This window comes from Uloborus diversus, chromosome 5, assembly GCF_026930045.1.
Source record: "Uloborus diversus isolate 005 chromosome 5, Udiv.v.3.1, whole genome shotgun sequence".
Taxonomy (NCBI): Eukaryota; Metazoa; Arthropoda; class Arachnida; order Araneae; family Uloboridae; genus Uloborus; species Uloborus diversus.
In genome coordinates, this window is record NC_072735.1 from 156,924,098 (window position 1) to 156,944,764 (window position 20,667).

Below are 20,667 nucleotides of genomic sequence, written 5' to 3' on the forward strand. Positions count from 1 at the left end.
AGGAGCTATGCCAAAGTGGATTCCTAGGCAACCCCAATCGCGCGCGGGAAATCTGAACGAGTTGTTTTCGCGAGAGAGCAGTTGCGTTGCAAAACTGAAACAAATCGAGAAACAAAACGAGAAATGGATCTTGCAACTAAAAAAACGTCTTATTACAGCATTGCTGCTGGAAGAGGAAGAAAATGAAGAACTAATAACATTAAATACAAACAATTGTGAACTTTAATTCGTGTATTTCCAGCGTACGTTGAAGGTGAATTGTTTAAGTAACGTTTTGATCACATATTCTTATTTAGAGGCAGGGAAAATCAAATTATATGCATCGTTTACAGAATAATGAATTTAGTTCATTTTCTTAGACATGAAAACAGTATTTTTTTTTATAATTATTAACTTTTAAAATTACCTAGAACATTTATCGATTCTGAAATTGCTTTCCAGCAATTTTCTTTTGCTAGTTGGTCCTTGTATCCTTTCTTCGATACGTTATATAGCACAGGATTCAGCTGAACCATCTCAATAAATGTTTCTTCTGGGTAAAAATCTAGCGACATTTTGATTGGATTACACCGGCGTAAAGCTCACGCTTGACGCTGAAATCAAAGTCAAGTTGATTCCGACGTGGCGATGCACCACGTCGGTTTAGCTCGGGCGCGCATGCGCAGAAGAATCAAGTTTTCTCCTCGGCGGAGAGCGACGCCGAAGACTGGCACCTTTGCTTCTAGGAAACCAGGGCTTTATACTCTCATTCTGCACCGATTTTTTTTAAAAAAAAAACATCTTTTTTTAAAAACGCAAAATAAAAAGATCGTTTTTTGTGATTTTTCTAATATTTTTCTATTATTCATTCCCCACAAGCCCCCTTTTTTGCTATGAGTGTCCATGATATTGAGCTTTGAACCTCTCTTGCCTGCGAAAACTATGTTAGCAGTTAATATAAAGCTCCTCTTTAACCTCTAAAAAAAATAATAATAATAATTGCTCTGAAACTAAGGAAAATTAAAAAAAAAAAACTTGGGGGGCCTTTTAAAAAACATTGGTCCGTATAGGGGGAGAACGGATGTCATATTCGGATTCAGAGGGTAATTTTACATAAGAATCAGCCGACAGAATGTCAGAAGCATTTTGAAGGGGGTTTTTGCCGCAGTGTTATCGGTTTTAAAATGCGGAAGTAATTCCACCCAATGACTGTTTGTTGAAACTTTTCAGTGTTCCATTCTGTCATTTTAGAAAACGGGACTTTCCTGTTCGAAATGGGCCTTATGGTCACATTAACCATGCCTGTGCAATAAGTTACTTGATTCGACATTATTTACTGAAATGAACTGTTTATTTGCCCATTAAAATAAATTAAAAAGCTAACAGTTCGTATCTGACCCTATATTAAAATTTTAATGAAGATCATTCAGGTAACATGCATGATGCAGGAAGATCTCAAGTTACTGATTGATTTAGTCAGTCAAATAATGGCTAGAAACCAGTCTAGACAGTCACGCGAGTGTTATTTCTCTGTTACTGAAAAATGAAAGCTGAAAACACTGATTATTTATATTGCAATGTTCTGGTTATTTCACAACATCTCGATTTCAACGGTAGTTCCAAACCGACCTCCACGTGGAGTCTGCTCGAAATTTCATTCTATTTGTGAAGAAGAAGGCACTTTAAGAAAAAAAAAACGCTTTATTTATTTATTTATTTTCATTTTATTTATTTATTTATTTTGTTTTTTAATTTCTGACTAGCAAAAATATTTTTGGATTTTAAAAAGTAGAATAGGAAAAAGGGTCTGATATTTAAAATGTGAAAAAAAAAAGACTACTTTGAAGGAAAAGTATTTTTAATCCTCACATAAAATATATACAGTAAAACCTGTCTACAATGATACTGTTGGGACCTAAAAAAATATTGTTATAGACAGGTTATCATTATACACAGTTTGATTATTTATGCTGATATTTTCCTGGGACCAAGGAAAATATCGTTATAGACAGGTTTGTTGTTATAGACAGGTTTCACTGTAATAGCCAATGGTCGAGTAACTCGCGAGTTTCAACAATGATACTCGCGCCACGGCATGATAATTTAATAATCTGTTTTGGTAATGTTTAACATGCAGGGAAAGGCTTCATTGTGACAAGGCTGAACTCGATCCGCTAACTTAACTGTTTTACTGGTAAGACTGTCATTTCAGGGGAATGAAGAAACGAAAAAATAGTCAACAATGAACGCTACCTACTGGAATTTAGGGTTCATCCACTGGACTTAGGGTTACAATTTCAAGTATCAAAATATCACTAAAAAAGGCAATGGCTTCGTTCAAATGTAAAAGCAATTTTCACCCGTCATACCTTGACGGGCGACTTTCTAGTTATTTAAATAAAAGGCAATGCGTGTTAAACGTGCTTACAAGTGCTATTCATTCGAAGCCAATAATTAATTGTCCTAATGACTCATCATACCAATAATATTCTCTAGCTTCGCGGAGGGAAGGACAATATTGCACGTTGTCAAATCATTATTCTTCCGTCTTTTTTTTTTCTCCTGAAACTCTAAAAGCGATTCGATTAATCAGCAGTTCGGATAGTCAGAGTTCGGATTGTCGAAGTTCTACTGAATTACACTGCCTTACTTATTTTGAAACTAGACCTAGGTAGGGGATCCACGAAAATATTCAAAATTGAAAGTTTTGTTTCAAAAAGCATGACAGCTTATTATTTTCTCTTTGGTGTTTGGCTAATCCGCTATTTTTATCTTTTAAGCTGTTTGCTTATCTAAATCTTGGCTTTTGTCTTTTCATCCATAAGCTCATTACTTTTTACATTGAAAAAGGCGTTTCCTGTAACCCCGAAACACGTGTCTGCAGTAATATGCTATTTTGCTTTTTTGGCGTTGTTATTTCTTACTTTACTTTTCAACACAAAGGTATTTATTTATCTTATTTATCTTACATGAACTTCGCTTTTCATCATGTTTCAGTTTGCAACTTTGGTTACGGCTGGGAATACGGCTCTGTGAAGGCGGTTGTGCAGTACAAGTCTTTCATCAATGAAAATGCGCATGCGCACATTGGTCTGAAAGTTGGCCTACGCGGCATCAACGTCACATTGAAAGGTAAGTGAGAAAACATGAAACGTTTTTGAAGTATTTTTCTAAAACCTAAACCTTTTTAAACTTGTTCAAATTTTGTGATCAAAAAATAAATGACTAAAATAATTTCTTTCGAGTAACTTCACATACAGTGGCTTCCAAAAGTGTTCGTACACTTTGAAATTCTTTAGTAAAAACCAAAATAACGCGAAACTGAATTCGAATATGAAGTTCAATGTTTTTTCACTTCATTCCTATGTCATTCTAAATAAAACCCTGTAGTTTTTTCAAAATATTGACGGATCTTGTTTTTGAAATGGGTCAAAAAACGAAGAGACTGAAATAATACGTCACAAAACTCATCGTACACTGAAATATTTTCGAATAAATTCATGAATAAAATTATCAAATGTCGTTTTATTATTATTATTATTATTATTTTCGCATTGTGTTGAAGTTTAAAAGTCATTTAGCTTTCACTTTTTGTTTATTAATTCCTTAACATTGTGCTTATTACTTTAAAATAGCTGGTATTTGTAAAAAACCACAAACACCATTCGAGATTTGAATTTTTTCCTCACAATAGCGGTAAATTGGTTTGAAATGTCTCTAAATTAGTTAATTTATTCCATTCTATAGTAAAGTGCTTGATAAAATGCTTTAAAGAAAAGAATCGGACCGAAAACAAGGTAAGAAAAGGTCAACCGGCAAAGTTGACAAAGCGTGATCGGAGATTTACAGTTAAAAAATTATGAAAAATACACATTTGAGTGCTGTAGAAGTTTCTGCAGAGTTAAATGAAAATTTTTACATATAATTTTCACTTAAAATTGTTCGCAAAGTTCTCTGATTAGCTGGATTAAATGGGACCTCTTCCCGCAGAAATTTTCTTGGTCGTGCGAAAAACAGAAAGTTTACGCTTTTCGTCGCAAAAACAATGATAAATAAGCTCAAATTACGTTTTACTTACAGATGAAAATGCTTTCAACATTTTTGGTTAAATTGCTGTATAATTGTAAATAAAAGAAAAATTTAGGAACTTAATCTTAAGAACTTAGTTGGACCAGTTAATCAGGACGGAGAAGGTGTTCTTGTGTGAGGGTGCATATCAGCATCAGGACTTGGTAGTTGGGAATTTTTTGACGAAATTATGAATCACGCTGTTCATTTAAATATTTTAAATACTAATTTTAAACTCTTAGCCAAAAATTTGGTTATCGCAAACAACTTTGTTTTTCATCAAGACAGCGATAAGAAGCGCACGGATTTCAATGTTTGCGTCTAGCGCCTCAAAAATTGTCCTTTAGTTTAGATAATACCCCTTCAATCTCCAGAGTTGAACTAAATGTAACATACTTAGAGATATTTAGGGCCAGATTACGAAAATACGGCTTTGAAACGAAAATAGAGCTAGAAACAGTAAGACTCGAAGTGTGGCTGAACACTTACTCAGAAATTACGCAAAAAGAGAAAGAAAAAAGAATGAAATCTATTCCCAGACGTTTAAAAGGTGTTATTGATACTGCATGATATTCTACTAAATAATAAATTAATAAAAAGTTAGATTATTCAATAATATATAGACGTTTTTTAAAGTGTACGAAGACTTTTGTGAGATAAAATTTACGGCACTTTTTCGTTTTTGATTTTTAAAAAATTAAGTTTTAACATTTTTTAAAAAATTGTTATGTAGTTTTGTTGAAAATTGATCATAGATCTTATAATTAAATACCTTAAAATTAAGCGTTTGGTCAATTACTTTATATACTTGTCATCCAAAGATTATTTTTAGCTTTTTAGTTCATTTTGTTACTAAAGCTTGTTCTTTTAGTTTTTTAAACTATTATTTTATTACTACTCATTTATTCTCAAGTACTACAGTGCGCGCAATATTTGGTCTTGGAGAAAAACCCCATGAGAATAACGTCACAAAACATACAAAAGTTGAGGAAATGATTCAGTTTCATGCCAAAATCGGATACGTCGCTCACCGTCGACGATAGTGCCACATCTCAAAAATTTAGGCAAACGTAAAAAACATGTTGATTTAAAATCTAAATTGGAAGATCTTTATTGTCAGAAAACTTATCCGAAGTTGAATGCTGTTATATGTACTGGCTGGACCTTGCAATCTAAATTAATGGTGTGCAGTTAGAGTTTGAAAATGTTTCTTCTAAATTATGAAAATTTTACTGATGTGTGACTACTCATGAAATCGTTTCTACCAGGACTGACACTTCGGAGTCGGGCTGGTTTTAAGATAAAAGAGTCGGAGTCTAAAGAGCAAAATTCTAAAAGTCAGAGTCGGTCATATTAGCCTCTAAGTCCGCAGCTCTGCCAGTGCTTGCGGAGTCGGAGTTGGACTGATTTTAGGGTAAGGGAGTCGAAGCCTTTAAGATTCTCGGAGTCAAAGTCTGTCATTTTAGCCGCTGAGTCCACAACTCTGCCAGTGCTTGCGCAGTCAGACTGAGTCTTGGGTAAAGGAGTCGAAGGCTTGAGGACTGTCGGAGTCGGTCTTTTTAGCCTCTAAGTCCGCAACTCTGCCAGTGCTTGTGAAGTCGGAGTCGGACTGATTTTTGAGGTAAAGTAATCGGGGTCGGATGGTCATAAATTTACCGGAGTCGGAGTCGGCTATTTTCCCCCCGACTTCGCAGGCCTGGGTATATGATATCATGCACTAGTTTTGAAAATGAATCTGGTGCAAGTTTTCTGGTAAGAAAGAGCATTAAAATTTCTTTTTAAATCAATATTTATAACATTTCTTTTATTTTTTTGAGCTGTCGCAGTATCGTCGTTGGTGAACTTTGACAGGAAATTTGGAATGTGTCGTTCATGAACGAACGGGTCGAAAAGAACGACTGTTCTTTTGAACGATGAAAGGTTTTGAACATTGCACTGGAAGTACATTTGTTTCAGTTAGTTCGTCTGTCCATTTTTATTTATATATTTCTTCAAATAATACTACACAAGCAAACTTAGTTTTGTTTCTCTTCTCTTACTTTATAATAAAGCATTCGGCAACACTTGCTCTGAAGCTTTTTGTCCCCATCTTGTTTACGCTGATACGTTAATGAATTAGTATTATTATTTTTAGAACCGACTTCTTTTAACTTATAACCCGAAAAAATTCATGTTTGAGAATTTTTTGATGAACTTTTTTAAAATGTTAGTAATTTTTTTTCCAATGAACTAAGTGTTCAAATAAACGAATTCAATGAACGGGTAAAAGAAACTAACGATCCTCTGATGAACATGTCATTAAAAAGAACGGCATTGCCCATGCCTACATACAGGGGCTGATACAGACTACCATTTTTGGGGGGTCATGCTGAAGAAATGACACCTCCCACACCCGAACGAACTTACGGTTTTGGCACTAAAAATTTCTAAAGTTGCTTGGGGGTCAATAAAAAGCACTAAACCCGCCAGGAATAAGACATTTAGTAGAGCATAAACTTTACTAATTAATTTCTGAAAAGAAGCAACATTTCAAATATTTACTTAAAAAAAAAAAATAATGAATTGATAAGATTACTGAAATCGTTTACAATTTATTCGTCAAGTGCTTGAACACAATGTGGACGGAGAATATGGTCGACGGTGTAGGGGAGGGGGGAGGTCATGACCCTTATGACCCGCCCCTTATATCCACCACTGCCTACATGAAACTACATCCTTTTCTCAACTGCATATTTTGTGAAGTTATTCTAACGGTTTTTTCCAATATCAGAAGTGAAGAATTTCCCACCATGAAACTGCTTCATTTCCTTCACCAGGTTTGCCGGTGAATCAGCTGAACGAGACCATCAACTACAACGAGCGCTTTTCATGGGAATGGGCTCAGGGCCGGCCTGGCTTCGGAAAAGACGGTGAGTCATCCCAGTTCAATATTCTGCGTGATTGAGAACCACACCCAAGTGTCCGTGTGAGCAAAAATGCATAATTGACGCAGAGGGGGTCATAATTCGTGTAAGAAACAAAGTGTATCAGTTTCCTGCCATAACTGAGTTTCCTAATCGCGTCGTTTCGTTGCTGCTGAAATGTTGAAGGACATGCGCTAAAAAGGTAGCTGAACTTTCTGAACACCTTATGAGGCTATGGATCTTGTTATTATTTTGAAAGGAAGCTAAAATATTATCCCACTTCCGGTATTTACATTCTCCAGAAATCATTAAATTAAAATATTCTCTTTTCGCCACCTAATGGTAACAGTAGAACATGAGTAATAATAGACTAAGATTTAACCATGTGTTGCCTTAAAACTGTGCAACTTTTGCAACACAAATTTATATTTTATATGTGAAGAAGGCATGAAAATGTCCGAGTATGAAATAGTGAAGGGGTTAAAGTGAGAAAGGGAATATTGGGGTCATTTTTTCATAAAACGCTTACTGACAAAAACTCTAGGAATACTTTATCAATTAAGTTGAATGCTGTCAGCATTCAAATTTTAAATGTTATGAACTTGAACCCATCTGTTCTTTAAGAAAGAAAAAAATATTGCCTTATATAACTCATAATTTTCTATAGAGTAAAGAAATTACATAGAGAGGTCACGTCTATGGAAAAAAGGAAATGAAATTGAAGCCGGAATTACGCGATACATCGGTGCGAAGATGACGGAATGGGGTCGTTTCCGAAATTTTAAAAGTATTTTTTTTTCTGAAAGAGCATGCTTAAAAACATAGGATTTGACCATCTTTTAAATAACTTATCGAAGTTTACTATTTAAAAAAAATATTTAATTCTGTGCGCAGACTCAATTTCATTTTTTATGCTTCTGCGCATGACATCACAAATGATGAACTACCATTCACTGTTGCCATTAGCGAAGAGCACAATATTTAATTCACTTCTTTACTCATATGTATGGGTAACGATATGGTTGATAGCAAGTGTAGAGCGCAATATTTAATTCGCTTCTTGATTATCATAACGTGGAAATGCGGTAGACAGCAAGCGTAAACATTCAGCGCACCAGTAGAATGCACCGAAGTATATCATTTGTGACGTCATAAAGACCATGCCTTGTTTGGAAAATCGGACATTTAAAAAAATTAATTAAAAATAACCTTTGGGAAAATGAAAGTACTTTTTGTGTTTATGTAAAATATTTATGTAAAAAATGTTTTAAAAAAATATAAAAAATGTAATTTTTTGGGTCCATGACTAAAAGTAGTACTTTTGACTGAAGAAAGCAACCCCATTATGAAAACGTAATCGTTTCGCAAGAGTGGTTATCATCAATTTCGCGAAGGGACCGCGAAATGTAACTGGGACAAAAACATCTAGAATTATTTCTTAAATGAAGCTGCATTCAATCAGTATTTCAATTTCAAGTATTACAAGCTTGAAAAGAAAAATATGAACAGAGAGATGAAGGCATCAGAATATGAGACATAAAGAATATGCTGATTAGGAAAGAACTCAAGTGCCATTTCTGAATGCTTACTCGTTCTCTCTTGTCAACACCACAGGTTATTCAAACAAACAAAACTGATAGATGGCAACAAATTTTGTAGGAATTTCTAATGTAATTTTTTACAAACGTTGTACTGCCACTACTCACATACCACTTTTTGTTTTGCTAAATACATTTGCAATTGCAAACTAAAATAACTTAAGATTATGTACAATTTTTCACTCATTTCACATTCAGCGGTTTTTTTTTTTTTTTTGAAAGATGAATTACGAAATTTTAATTTTCTATGCATAAAAAAAATTTATTGGTTCAATAAGTAAGCGAAACTTAAATTTGTAATTCAAAACCTACCAAATAATATTTTATAGTGTAAGATAAACACGATCTCAAACAACTTTAAGCCTTAAGCTGTAGTAATAGCTCTGATAACAAAACGGCAGACCTTGGACGAGCTCCTTTCGGCTTGGGGAGACTGAGCATGAATCCTTGCATCGGCACAAAGCTAATAACTATAGCGGCACGTGCATCGTAAAGCAACTCAACTTTTTTTCATACCTATTTTAACAAATGGAATCGTTTCACCTTTCATCCATTGGAGTTCTAGCTATCAGAGCCAAACTATACGTAGTCTGTCCAAACAATACGCGAACTCATGCAATCTGGCAGTCATGACGCGGACTAATGTTCCGATAACTGTCGGCGATAGTTACTTGACACCCAATGAGCTGTCGGTGCTTGGCATATCACCAAACTGCACGTATGTTGCATGTTACGTTAGTTTCTGTTGTCTTTGTTTTACGATTCGTCGAAAATGGAAATTGACGAAATCACGAAGCAACAAATCAATTAGCGCTTGAGAGATTTGATTGCGACCAAATTTGACTCAAGGCGATGGATGGATCCTTCACCATGACAATGCACCAGCACATACAGCATTGATTGTTCGCTAGTTTCTGGCAAAAAATTCAATAACATCTTTGATCATCCTCCTTATTCGCCAGATCTCGCACCTTGCGACTTTTTCCTTTTCCCAAAATGCAAAAATGTGATGAGAGGACATCACTGGGAAGGTTTGAACTCAATAAAGCGAAAAACGACGAGACAACTTAAGAGCCTAACTGCTGAGGACTTCCAAAGATGCTTTAAAGAGTGGAAAATAAGTTGGGATAGGTGCAGAGCTGCGAATGGAGAGTACTTTGGCGGGGACAAAATCGACATGGACTAAATTTTGCAAAATGAACTTTTTATGCATAAAATACATCGCCAGCTCAGTTATTCCATCCGAGGACTGCAGTATCGTGCTTTTAAGCACCCATGAACCCAGTATAGGAAGTAACTGAGCTGGAGGTGGAAAACCTCTTTAAGGAGCCAAGAGAGCCAAATAAACTGGTAGCTAATGTAGAATTAGCACACCAGACGAGTGACCGCAGCAATGGTGCGGTTCAACTCAAAGATTGAAGGCAAAGCTAGGTAAATTTTTTATGGTCTCAGTTCGCGTATTTATTGTACAGATTACGTACATCATACTACTGTCCCTCTCTGGCAAGTTGATCTCCGTTGGCCGGCGGATTAAACGAATCCATTTGCTGAAATAGGGGTGAGGAAAAACGGCTGATGGCTTAATGGTAGCCCAACTCTGCGCTAACAATTCCTCGTCTTACTGTTTGCTCTCCCTTCAAAGAAATGGACTTGCTCAAGGCCGCAGCTCAACCTCTCAGAGGCGGACAGTAGTCATTCGCTAACCATAGAAATTTATTTTGTTTTTATTTTACTTTTGGTAGCTAGCAAGTTGAACAGAGAGTACCGAGCTGCCCAATGGCGAGGAATGCCGTTTCCGATTCTGTGGGTCGTCGAGTATTTCACAATCGACGAGGGCAACTTCCGCCACGGACGTTACTATAGGGCCGCCGGGTGGTATTGTCACATCGTATTATGGTAAGTGCATTCATATTTGTTTCCAACATTAATAGCTTAATTTACTCTGCTATTTGTACTAAAACTCCAGATTTAGAGTGATCTCAAACTCCAGGGGTATCCACCCCTTTCAGCAAGGGCGCACCCGTAAAATCGCGAAGACCCCACCCCTTAAAAGCAAGAGCCCCCTTAAAAAGAGAAAAATACCCGTGAAAACAACCCCCTAAAAATTTTAATGGTGTAATCTGCGCCATGACCCCCCCCCCCCCCTTAGGTGGGCACCCCTGCAAAGTCAGGGCCGCAGAGAGCCAATGCGTGCCCCTAGTCAGTTGTATCGCCGGGCCCTCCAGCCCCCCCCCCCAAAAAAAAGAGGAAAAAAGGGGAGGGAAGAAAAAGAGAGGAAAGAAAAAGGGGGAAAGAAAAAAGGGCAAAAAGAACGCTTTCTCTTATTCGGAGTCCCCCCCCCCTTTTTTTTTATTTCTTTTTTTATTTTCTTCTTTTTTGCGTCAGTGTCCCCCCCCCCCCCAAGGCCTGGGCTCCTAGTTTCCGACTAGGGTGAGATGGCCTCTCGTCGGGTCTGCTCAAACTCATATTGCAAGTGAGAACAATGCACCTTACACTGTAAAAAAAAATCGGAAACGTTTCTGAGTATATCGTGCAGCTGCGGTTCATGAAATTTTCAAAAACGTTTCTGAGTATTTCGGAATTCTCTTTCTGTAATGTCCGGAAACGTGTCTGAGTATTTCGGAATCCTCTTTCTGTAATGTCCAGAAACGTGTCTGAGTATTTCGGAATCCTCTTTCTATAATTTCCAGAAATGTTTCTGAGTATTTTGGAATCCTCTTTCCGTAATTTCCAGAAATGTTTCTGAGTATTCTGTGCAGCTGTGGTTCATGAAAGTTTCGAAAACGTTTCCGAGTATTTCGGAATTCTCTTTCCGTAATTTCCAGAAATGTTTCTGAGTATTCTGTGCAGCTGTGGTTCATGAAAGTTTCGAAAACGTTTCCGAGTATTTCGGAATTCTCCAAACAATTTTCAAAAACGTTTCTGAGAATTTCGGAATCCTTTTTCCGTGATTTTTTCTAAAAAATAATTCGTTACTATAGTATTGCATGCCATATCAGTTTCAATTCTTTCATATCTAAGAGCAATGAAACAAGCAATTTTAGAATCATTCGTGGATTTTTTTTTTTTTTCTGAATTTCTAATGACAAATAGCATGGTTAACAGCATAACATATGCACAGTTATAAATTTTTGTAAATTTATGAAATAATATAGTAGTTTCATTCATAATCACAAAATCGTCGGGGGAGGGAAGGGGAGCACTTTCTCAAAAGTGGGATTGTTTGTTAAACAATATTAAACTTCAGTTTTTCTCTCAATATTTTCAAGACAAAATTATCAACATATTGTAATTTTAATGCAGAACTTAAAAACATATCTTGTATCAAACTTGATAGCTTTTATTTTCGGATAAAATTTGACAGAACTTACCTACACTTTGCGTTCCGAAATTCGTTCACGTCAAGTCAATTTCTTTGACGAACAAAGTGTACCGAAAAGTACCAACAGAGAAATTGATGAATTTAAATATGACACCAAAGTCCCCCTGCTGGAACCATTCGGGTTTATTCTTCTGTTCTTGCCCTTTTCCAGTTTATCACAAATATAGATACTTAATCAAAATAGGTTACTGATTTTATTTTTAGAGTGTGCGCAAAATGCATTATATATTTTATTTATTAAAACATTGAACTCTATTACATGATTATTCCATTTCATATATACGAGAGTCCCCCCCCCCACACCATAAGAGTGATGGTGCACCCATAAAATGATATAAAGCGTCCCCCACCTTAAAAAAAGCAACCCCTTGAAAATGTCAATGGCACAGTCTCTCACCATATGTGCATTGCATATTAATAACATAGTATTTAAAAACTGATCACTTTTAAAACGATGACATGAAAAAATATTACTTTTTATTTCAGCATGTAAATGCAGCTGTTCCATTTTTGCCACTGACTCATTCCTCCTGACTGTCCTACATTAAATTAGTATAACCACGAAGGAAATGTTATTTTCGGAACTAATGTCAAGGAATTTTTTTATTGTTAACCACATTTAACAAAATGAATAAGCAGATGAATTAATTTCATAACTATGTTCTTACTAATAGATAACATGGTCATTTTCTAATGGTATAAATATTTTTAAATGAATGAATAAATTATAATAAAAAAAGATAAATTATACCGGCACATTTTTTGTGAAGCATATTACAATACTAGAAAATATTTGCATTACCATATTTCTAATGAATTAAACAATTGATTTTTTTCTTCTTTTTGAACCAAAATGTATGTACATCCAAGTATTTCGAAATAACTTTTCTGTGATTGCTTCTCAAATATAAATCTTACTTCTTTTGCGTAATTAATCAGTTTCAGTTAGTTACAACAAATAGTACACCGCGCACATAGGTATATGTAGGATAACTTTAAATTAATTCGATAAACCCAAAAACAGTTACAATTGGAGCCTCATCAAATGCAAATCAACAAAAATATAAATGTATATAACAACATGTTTTAAAATATTCATTAATACTTACAAGTGAACATGAGTGGAAGAAAATCTAAGTACCTCCATTACAACTGAATAAGTAATCCAAAGGGTTTCGTTTCATTAAGTATAAACACGGGTGTTGAAACTATTCACGCTTGAACACACAATATATATCTAATTATGGTCGCATTGGAAATTGTAAAGAAGCAAATGGTTATTAACTAACTTAATAGCTGCGTACATCGTCTAAAAAATCAAGGGCAGTTCAAAATGCAAAGGCGTAAAATTAGTTTCGACACATTTTACTACTCTCTAGACATGAAATAACAAGCAATCCAATGCAAAACAGTTGCTGACTGCAGCAACCATACATAAGAAAAAAAGAAGTTATCGTTATTTCCGACTCATTGGCGCCTGGTTGGAAGGATGAAATAGGTTTCGAAGCGTTGCGTCATCACTTCCGCTTCTAGATATCTTGAAATAACAAAAAGCTTTCTGAATATTGAGGAGTTCGCTATTGGATGAAGGATTCCTAGTATTTCGGAAACGTTTCCGATATATCCAGAAACGTTTCCGAAATTTGTTACAGTGTAGGATAGCATGCTTACAAGCTGGAATTTTCTCTATTTTTTCTGTCAAGTGTTAGCATATCTGTGAATTCAGGGCGAAATAGTGTTGCAAGGGAAAGAAAAAACCAGGTTTATTCCCGGGAATAAACCAGGATTTTTGGGAAGAAAGTTTGAAAATTCCTAGGAATTTTAGAGTAATTTAAGGAAAGGAAAACTTCGTTTATATTTTAACCTTTTTCCTACCCCATTTTAATTTTACTTTTTGCTGTTGTAAATTCGATGATGAGTCATCTCCAGTGGTTGGAAAAACTACATTTTTTTGTAGCAAACTACAACTACTTTGTTACAAATGTAGTTAACTACAACTACAACTACTTTTGAAATGTAGTCGCTACTTCGCTACTTTCCAAAAAATAAGTAAATAAAAAGCATACACAATAGGTTGTCCCTCAAAAAATGTAAGTCAATTTTTCAAGTCGCATACACTCTTGTATTTTTCCTCTTGTGTCTAAACAATCGTGAAAAAAAGTTTCATATCATTTGCACAACAGCAACCCGTGCTGACTTGCACCTGAAAGTGTAAAACAGTACTTGTATGCTAGGCCAAATCGAAAAAAAAAAAAAACTTTTTTTTAGAAACTCGAAATTTTTGTTGATAAAACGTTGCCCCTGTATTCAACACCCCACATGAACCACAAGAAGATTTATTCAAATTAAAAAACATTTAGATATGCCATACTTGACCTAAAATTTATAATTTTATTCAAAAAATTGATTTTTTTTTCAGTTATCTTTAAAAAATTACATATAAATTTAAATAGAATATCAAGTTAAAAAATTACTGGCGAACACATTTACAGATCAACAACAAACGAATAATAAAAAAATAATATATTTTAAATGAGAACTTGAACTCAACCTGGAAAAAATCCATATATTTGAGTACTAGTGGGAGACTTAAAAAATGCAGGAAAACAAAAATTTCTATTTAACGCTAATTACCTACTTTTCTACTTTACTGTTTATATTTTTCAGCTGATAATTTCGTAAAATCTTACATTTCTGAAAATATGTATCAATAACTTATTTTTTCAAGAAAATTATAAATGTTAGGCCACGTATGGGATATCTAAATAGTTTTTAACTTGAATAAATGTTTTTGTGGTGCATATGTGGGGTATAGGAGCAGCGTTTTATCAACAGAAATTTTGAGTTTCTAAAAAAACATTTTTATTTTAATTTGGCTTAACATTACACAAGCGCTGGTTCACACTTTCAGATATAATCGGCACTTGTTGCTGTTGTTCAAATTAAATGATTTTTTTTTTTTTGACGAAAAAGGAGAAAATGTAAGAGAGTGTGCGAAAATTCAACTTTCTATTTTTTTGGGTGGGGAGGGGGGACACCTTAATACACACACACACCGTAAGAGGATTGAACAAAAAAAAATTGATAAATTAGCTCATCAGAAGACACTAAGAAAAATATCCTTTATCATACTCTCAAACACTCTAATGCTCGTAAGTATTGTAAGTCTTCCAGAACAGTTCAATTTCATCCTTTTCTATAACATTTTCAGTAGCTTCTTTTTATTTGGTGAATACTATCGAAAATTAAGACCTCGCTAAAATATTTTTATTTTTCAATCTTCGGTCTGTTCATATAAAATTCACCAAATTTTCAACTCGCAAAATCACCAATATCTTCATTTTTGCGAAAATAAATGCATTTTTCAATATAAATGTTGGTGAAATATGAAAATTACGACGGCAAACAAACTAATGGCGTCAAACAGATATAACGTATGATGTAAAAATGAAATGCCTGAGGTCAGCTCGTATTTTTATGAGTCTAGTTTCTCATTGCTTCCGCAGATGTACTTGCGTAAAATTTGTGCCAGTCAAATTCGTTCGAACCTTTATTTTTTTTTTAAATTTATTTAGAAGTAGTTTCCAGAAATCGCTACAAACTACTATTTTTTTGTAATTAACTACTCACTACACTACTTTTTTAAAAAAGTAGTGCGCTACACTACAAACTACTCAAAAATGTAGCTACTACAGTAGCGTCGCTACTTGTAGCGCGCTACTTCCAACCACTGGTCATCTCATAACATTCATAGTACTAATTACGTCAGCAAGGGTCGCTTTCGTAGTTATTTTAGGACATCGGCAACAATTTGAATTTCTTTCATAAAAAAAAACTTGTTCAATAAGCATATTTTTATTAGATTTCAATTTTAAATAGCTTGTTCGAAATTGAAAAGTTAAAAGATATCACGTGAAAATTTTTTACATAACCGTGTTTTAAGCTCAGAACCAACGTGGAAAAACATGTCGTTCGTTTACTTCCAAAATTCTCAGTGTTCCCCAAAGTACCCGGTTTATTTCCCAAAATTTCTGGGTTTAATCCCATAGCTCAAAAACTTTTTTTTTTTTTTTGCATCTCTAGGGAGAACTGATAGCAGAAGCAAACAATATGGATTTCTGTTTGGCACCAACATTTACCACTTTAATGAATGACTCTATTTACACGATCATAAAAATTCAAAATTCATCCTAATCATGTTCAACTATTTATGAGGAATTCAGAGCTAAAGTGGACCAAGTCCATGTCGACTTGGTCCACTTCAGCTCTGAGCGCAGTATATTTGTCGCTTTGACTTGATTCTGCAGTATTTTTTGCTTGATTTGCATTTTAGTTTTCATACGTTTTTCTCATTCTATCCCTGCTAAAACGAATACGATTCTGACTTTTGGCTGAATTTTCTATTCCAGGGCTTCCCAAACTGCGAACCCCTTGGGGGTCTGCCGACTCTTTTTAGAGGTCCACGGAAAATTTCGAAAAAAGAAATGTTTAGAAAACGTTTAATGATACACTGTTAAAAATTTTCCGGAAAATTTACGGTAATTGTTACTGGCATCCATGTTGCCAGCAACTATTACCGTAAAAATCAAATGTTACTGTAAAATTTTACGGTTTCCTCGGTAGGCTACAGCAACCAGTTGGCGCTGGGATCGCTTATTTCTCCGGTATAAATTACCGTAAAAATCAGCGATGCGTCGGCGATGCAATTTTACAGTAACAATTACCAGAAAATCTTCCTGAATTTTTAACAGTGTATTTAAATAATGCTTTTGCGCTTTAAAACCAGAATTTTCACCTTCAAAAACATGGGGTTGTCCTTTGAGCACTACCTCCCGATATCTCGAGATGCAATACTGCAAGATCATCATAGATTGGGGGTCTAGCCGTTTTCTGCTTCGACAAGACCACGCAGTTTGTCATCATGTGAATATCAATGTTTGATTGACATAACTTTAGACTGCACTTTGAGAAATCTACCTTCCAAAATATTTACCTCCATTTTTGATTTCTGGAAAATTAAAAATCCTGCCGCTTCTTGCAGAACCAAAGCGTGTTCTTCCATGTACCACTTATACAAATCCGGATTTTAAATCTATACAGCAACTAAAACTAAATATCGAAACTGTGTAGATGCTAAACCTGATATTCGGCTGCAGCTATCAAAAATTAAATCCCCATTTATAAAAATTCTGCCAGCTAAAACAATCTCTCTCTTCCCGTTAACTCGAAGTTCAATTTTGAATTTTAATTCATGTGTTACTCTTTGATTTCTGTCTGTTCGATGCGTTTTTTTCTCCAAAATTTGTAAAGCATTGTAAACTACCTACCCTTTTTTTTTAATTTTTTTATGTTTCGATGTAATTATTACTGGTCAGCTTAATTGACTTTAATCAATTATAATCTACAAGTATCTATACAATCTGCTGGTGGCAGGGGTCCGCCCTTTACATTGGTCCATGCGAGGGGTCCGCTGGCAATGAAGTTTGGGAAGCCCCGTACTATATCCTATTCTTTTCTGATTCTTTAACGCCTTTTGGATATTTGTCAAAATAAACGTAAATTCATTCAGCAAATTGAGTTTTTTTCTTTTTCTTTTCAAAAACTACTTATTTCTTAACTTACTTTCTCTGTCATAATGCCCGCATTTTACTTCCGCTTTTTAATTGTTGCCAAAAACTATGAAATATAATAATTATTGTAAAGTTAATTTTGTTGATAAATTTAACAAATTAGTTTCAAGGCTGAATTTTAACAAGCATATATTTGTCGCTTTTGGGGGTTTTAAACTTTTCAAATAATGCAGATTTTCGAGCTTTCTTTGATTCTAGTCAAGTCATCAATTTAAGCGTCTTTGAAAGCTTTTTCTTTTCACTTGCTAAAAATTGCTTTCAAATTCGAGCATACAAACTTGCAATATTTAGGGGCGAGGCACATCCAGCCCGCAGTCAGTTTAAACTGAAAACAAACTAAGCATTTTTGATAATAAATTTTCCTTCTAAGGATTTTTTAAAAGAAAACTGGGCCCGTTGAATCTCAAAAACCACCCCGAGTTCTTAATTGAAAAAAAAAAAAAGTCGGGTGTGTAGGTAGGGGAGATAGGGGACTAGAGCTAATTAGCCCATCTGAACTGAAACATTCTTGGGTTGTTGTCCCACCTCGGCTCCAAAAATTTACAATGTGGCACTTGAGTAAAAACAGTTGTAGAAACCCCCGAATTAGAGTGTTACTCGCCAATCTTTGTACGAAAATATGAATGTGTTAGGACGCTCATACACAAAATTTAAGGGGGGGGGGGACAGGGCCCAGATATTTTCACTATGGTTTATCAGAATTTTTTCCCATGGATACCGATTTCAGTACAGATTAGAGTTATTAAAATTTGACATTTTTAAAAACTTATTCACTAATAGCTGGAGAAGAAATGTTTTTAAATTATTGCAAAGAAAAAAGTACTTAAAGCAAGAAAGTTCTAATTTCTAACTAAGGGGGGGGGGGGGGGGCTTGAGCCCCCACTTGCTCCCCGATGGGCGCCCATGAACCAAATAATAGGGTATTGACTATAATTTGTGCAAAAAAAGGCTTTAATGAAAGCACGTTAAGCATTCTTTATTTTTAGTGTTTCTTCTCTCTTTCTCCATTCCACCCAAATTCCTCCAACGTGAAGGAACAAAGCACTTCATTATATCGCGAGCTCAACTCGGCTATACGCTTCTTTCATTTTTGGGGCGATTTTGGGGAGGAAGATAACCTTCGGTGCCAAATCGAGCAGAAAAGCAGCTGAGTGCAATGTCGGCACTCAAGCGATGTGCACTCGAATTACTTCAGATTAACCATTCCGATCGCGAACCTTTTTTTTTTTTTCTTCTTCTTTCTCTAATCCTCGTATATGTTTCATTAGATATATCAATTCCAACCCAGAGGTATTGCGTATATCGTTTGGAAAAAGAGTATCACAATACGAAATTTGTAATTTTTTTTTTTTCGTTTAAAGGGTCAAATAACGTTATCTTCTTTGGAAAATAATGACAGATTTTTTTTTCTAATATTAACCACTGGAGGGCACAGAAAATTTACTTTTCTTGCAGCAAACTTCCTGAAGAGTTAAACTTCAAATGCTTCTTCTGTAAAATTTCATTTCTTCGTGTTGTGGCACTCCTCTTCCAAATGAGCGATATGTGGAAAAGAAAGAAGAGTGCAGGAGAAAAAAAAACTTTTCTTCTTTTAAAATATTCTCATTCGTTGACAAAATACAACATTAATTTCGTAAAGGGCTGTAACAGTAAGAAAAATACTATTTTTTATTACATAAAATAACGTTATTGCATAATTACAGCTAAAAGTTATATGTAAACAGTGGCGGTGAAGGGGGACGCATTCTATCCTTATCAAATGCTGAATCACCAAATAACACGTTAAGTTAGACCAATTTACTAATCCAGAATCATTTAATCAATCTCAGTCCCAAGCAAATACGTGGGAGTTGTCACTACTGTGTGTCAAAAAGACATGAAATTTACCTTGACAAACTCAGTAGCTGGGGCCTCCGTGGCTCTATGGTAGATGCTTCACTTCATATGCCGGAGGTTGCGGGTTCGATTCCCGCGGTTGCCCTGGGTGTTATTTCCTCTCTGTGTGCTGTAAATTTTTCTTGTGTTGTCTTATCTGTTAATAAAGAAGCCCAACCTTCCTAGGCAATGGCTCCAATCTTTCCGTAGCAGTTTATTATGGACACGCCAACAACAACAAAGGCAGTAGCTCATACCAAAACCAAACGGCAACAATCATTCATATTCTTCCTGGTTAATTTAGATCCTTCTAAGTTTGCTAATTCAAAAAAATGTATCAGTCACCGTTTCCACTTACTGGGAGAACAGCGAGACAGAAATTGCATTTCGTTTTTATTTATTTTTTCATTTGTGAAAATTCGTAGTTTTTTCCAGGTTCACTTTTATAATTCCTATTACAGTGACAAATATTGTACCATTTGAAAGGAATTGATTTCTTTGTTTTTTAATGACAAAAAATTTAATAGAATTTTCGAGCCTCACTGTGCTCACTCTTCACCTATTACGAAATACTATTCGCAACTCCAACGAACTATAGGGGGCACTGCAGTCACTGTCTAATGGCCGACTTAAAAACTAAAACAAACGCATGTGGTAACGAAGAAAATGCTAAAAGTGTTGTGATTTTTGTTCGTATGCATTATTTTTTCGCTTTATTCTTTTTAAATTAATTTTCAAAGTCTTGTTGATATTCTGGCCCACGTAGAAAGAAATGAGAATTCAAGAAGCATTACTAAACGTCAAAGATGAATGCAAACTACGTAGTTCGTAGTTCTAAGCAGCTATTTCCACGATGTTGAATTCGATATTTATCAATTCTTGATAAATCTAAATAATAATTGTAGCCTGACAAGAACAACAATTAATGCTAGAAAATTCAATATGACATTACAAATTGTTATCGAAAGAAGATGATACTTCTTTGCCTTGCTTGGCTAGCGCTTATTGTTTTGCATTTGTTGATGAGTTATTTCTCTCGAATTCCCGAATCGGTTAATTTAAAATTTTTCTGTTTCGATTTTTCTAATTTCTGAGTTACGATTTAATTATGTCATGTTATGCAAATCATCTACAGAATTCTTACGGATATATGGTGGTAGTTTTCTTTTCAGTTGATTGACCATTATTTCTCTTTACTTATCGAATTCTGTAATCTTACTACCATTTTATTC

General features: G+C 34.9%; 1 protein-coding gene across 1 annotated transcript in view; it reads left to right on the plus strand.

Moving 5' to 3' along the window:
• Window positions 1-2,976: 2,976 nt before the first annotated feature.
• LOC129222736 (dual oxidase maturation factor 1-like) overlaps window positions 2,977-20,667 on the plus strand; it is a gene marked incomplete at its 5' end in the record, with an annotated part of 34,092 nt that continues 16,401 nt past the window's right edge. The window contains 3 exon segments of the mRNA XM_054857269.1: window positions 2,977-3,111; window positions 6,864-6,956; window positions 10,291-10,444. Coding sequence (XP_054713244.1) covers window positions 2,977-3,111; window positions 6,864-6,956; window positions 10,291-10,444 — 382 coding nt within the window.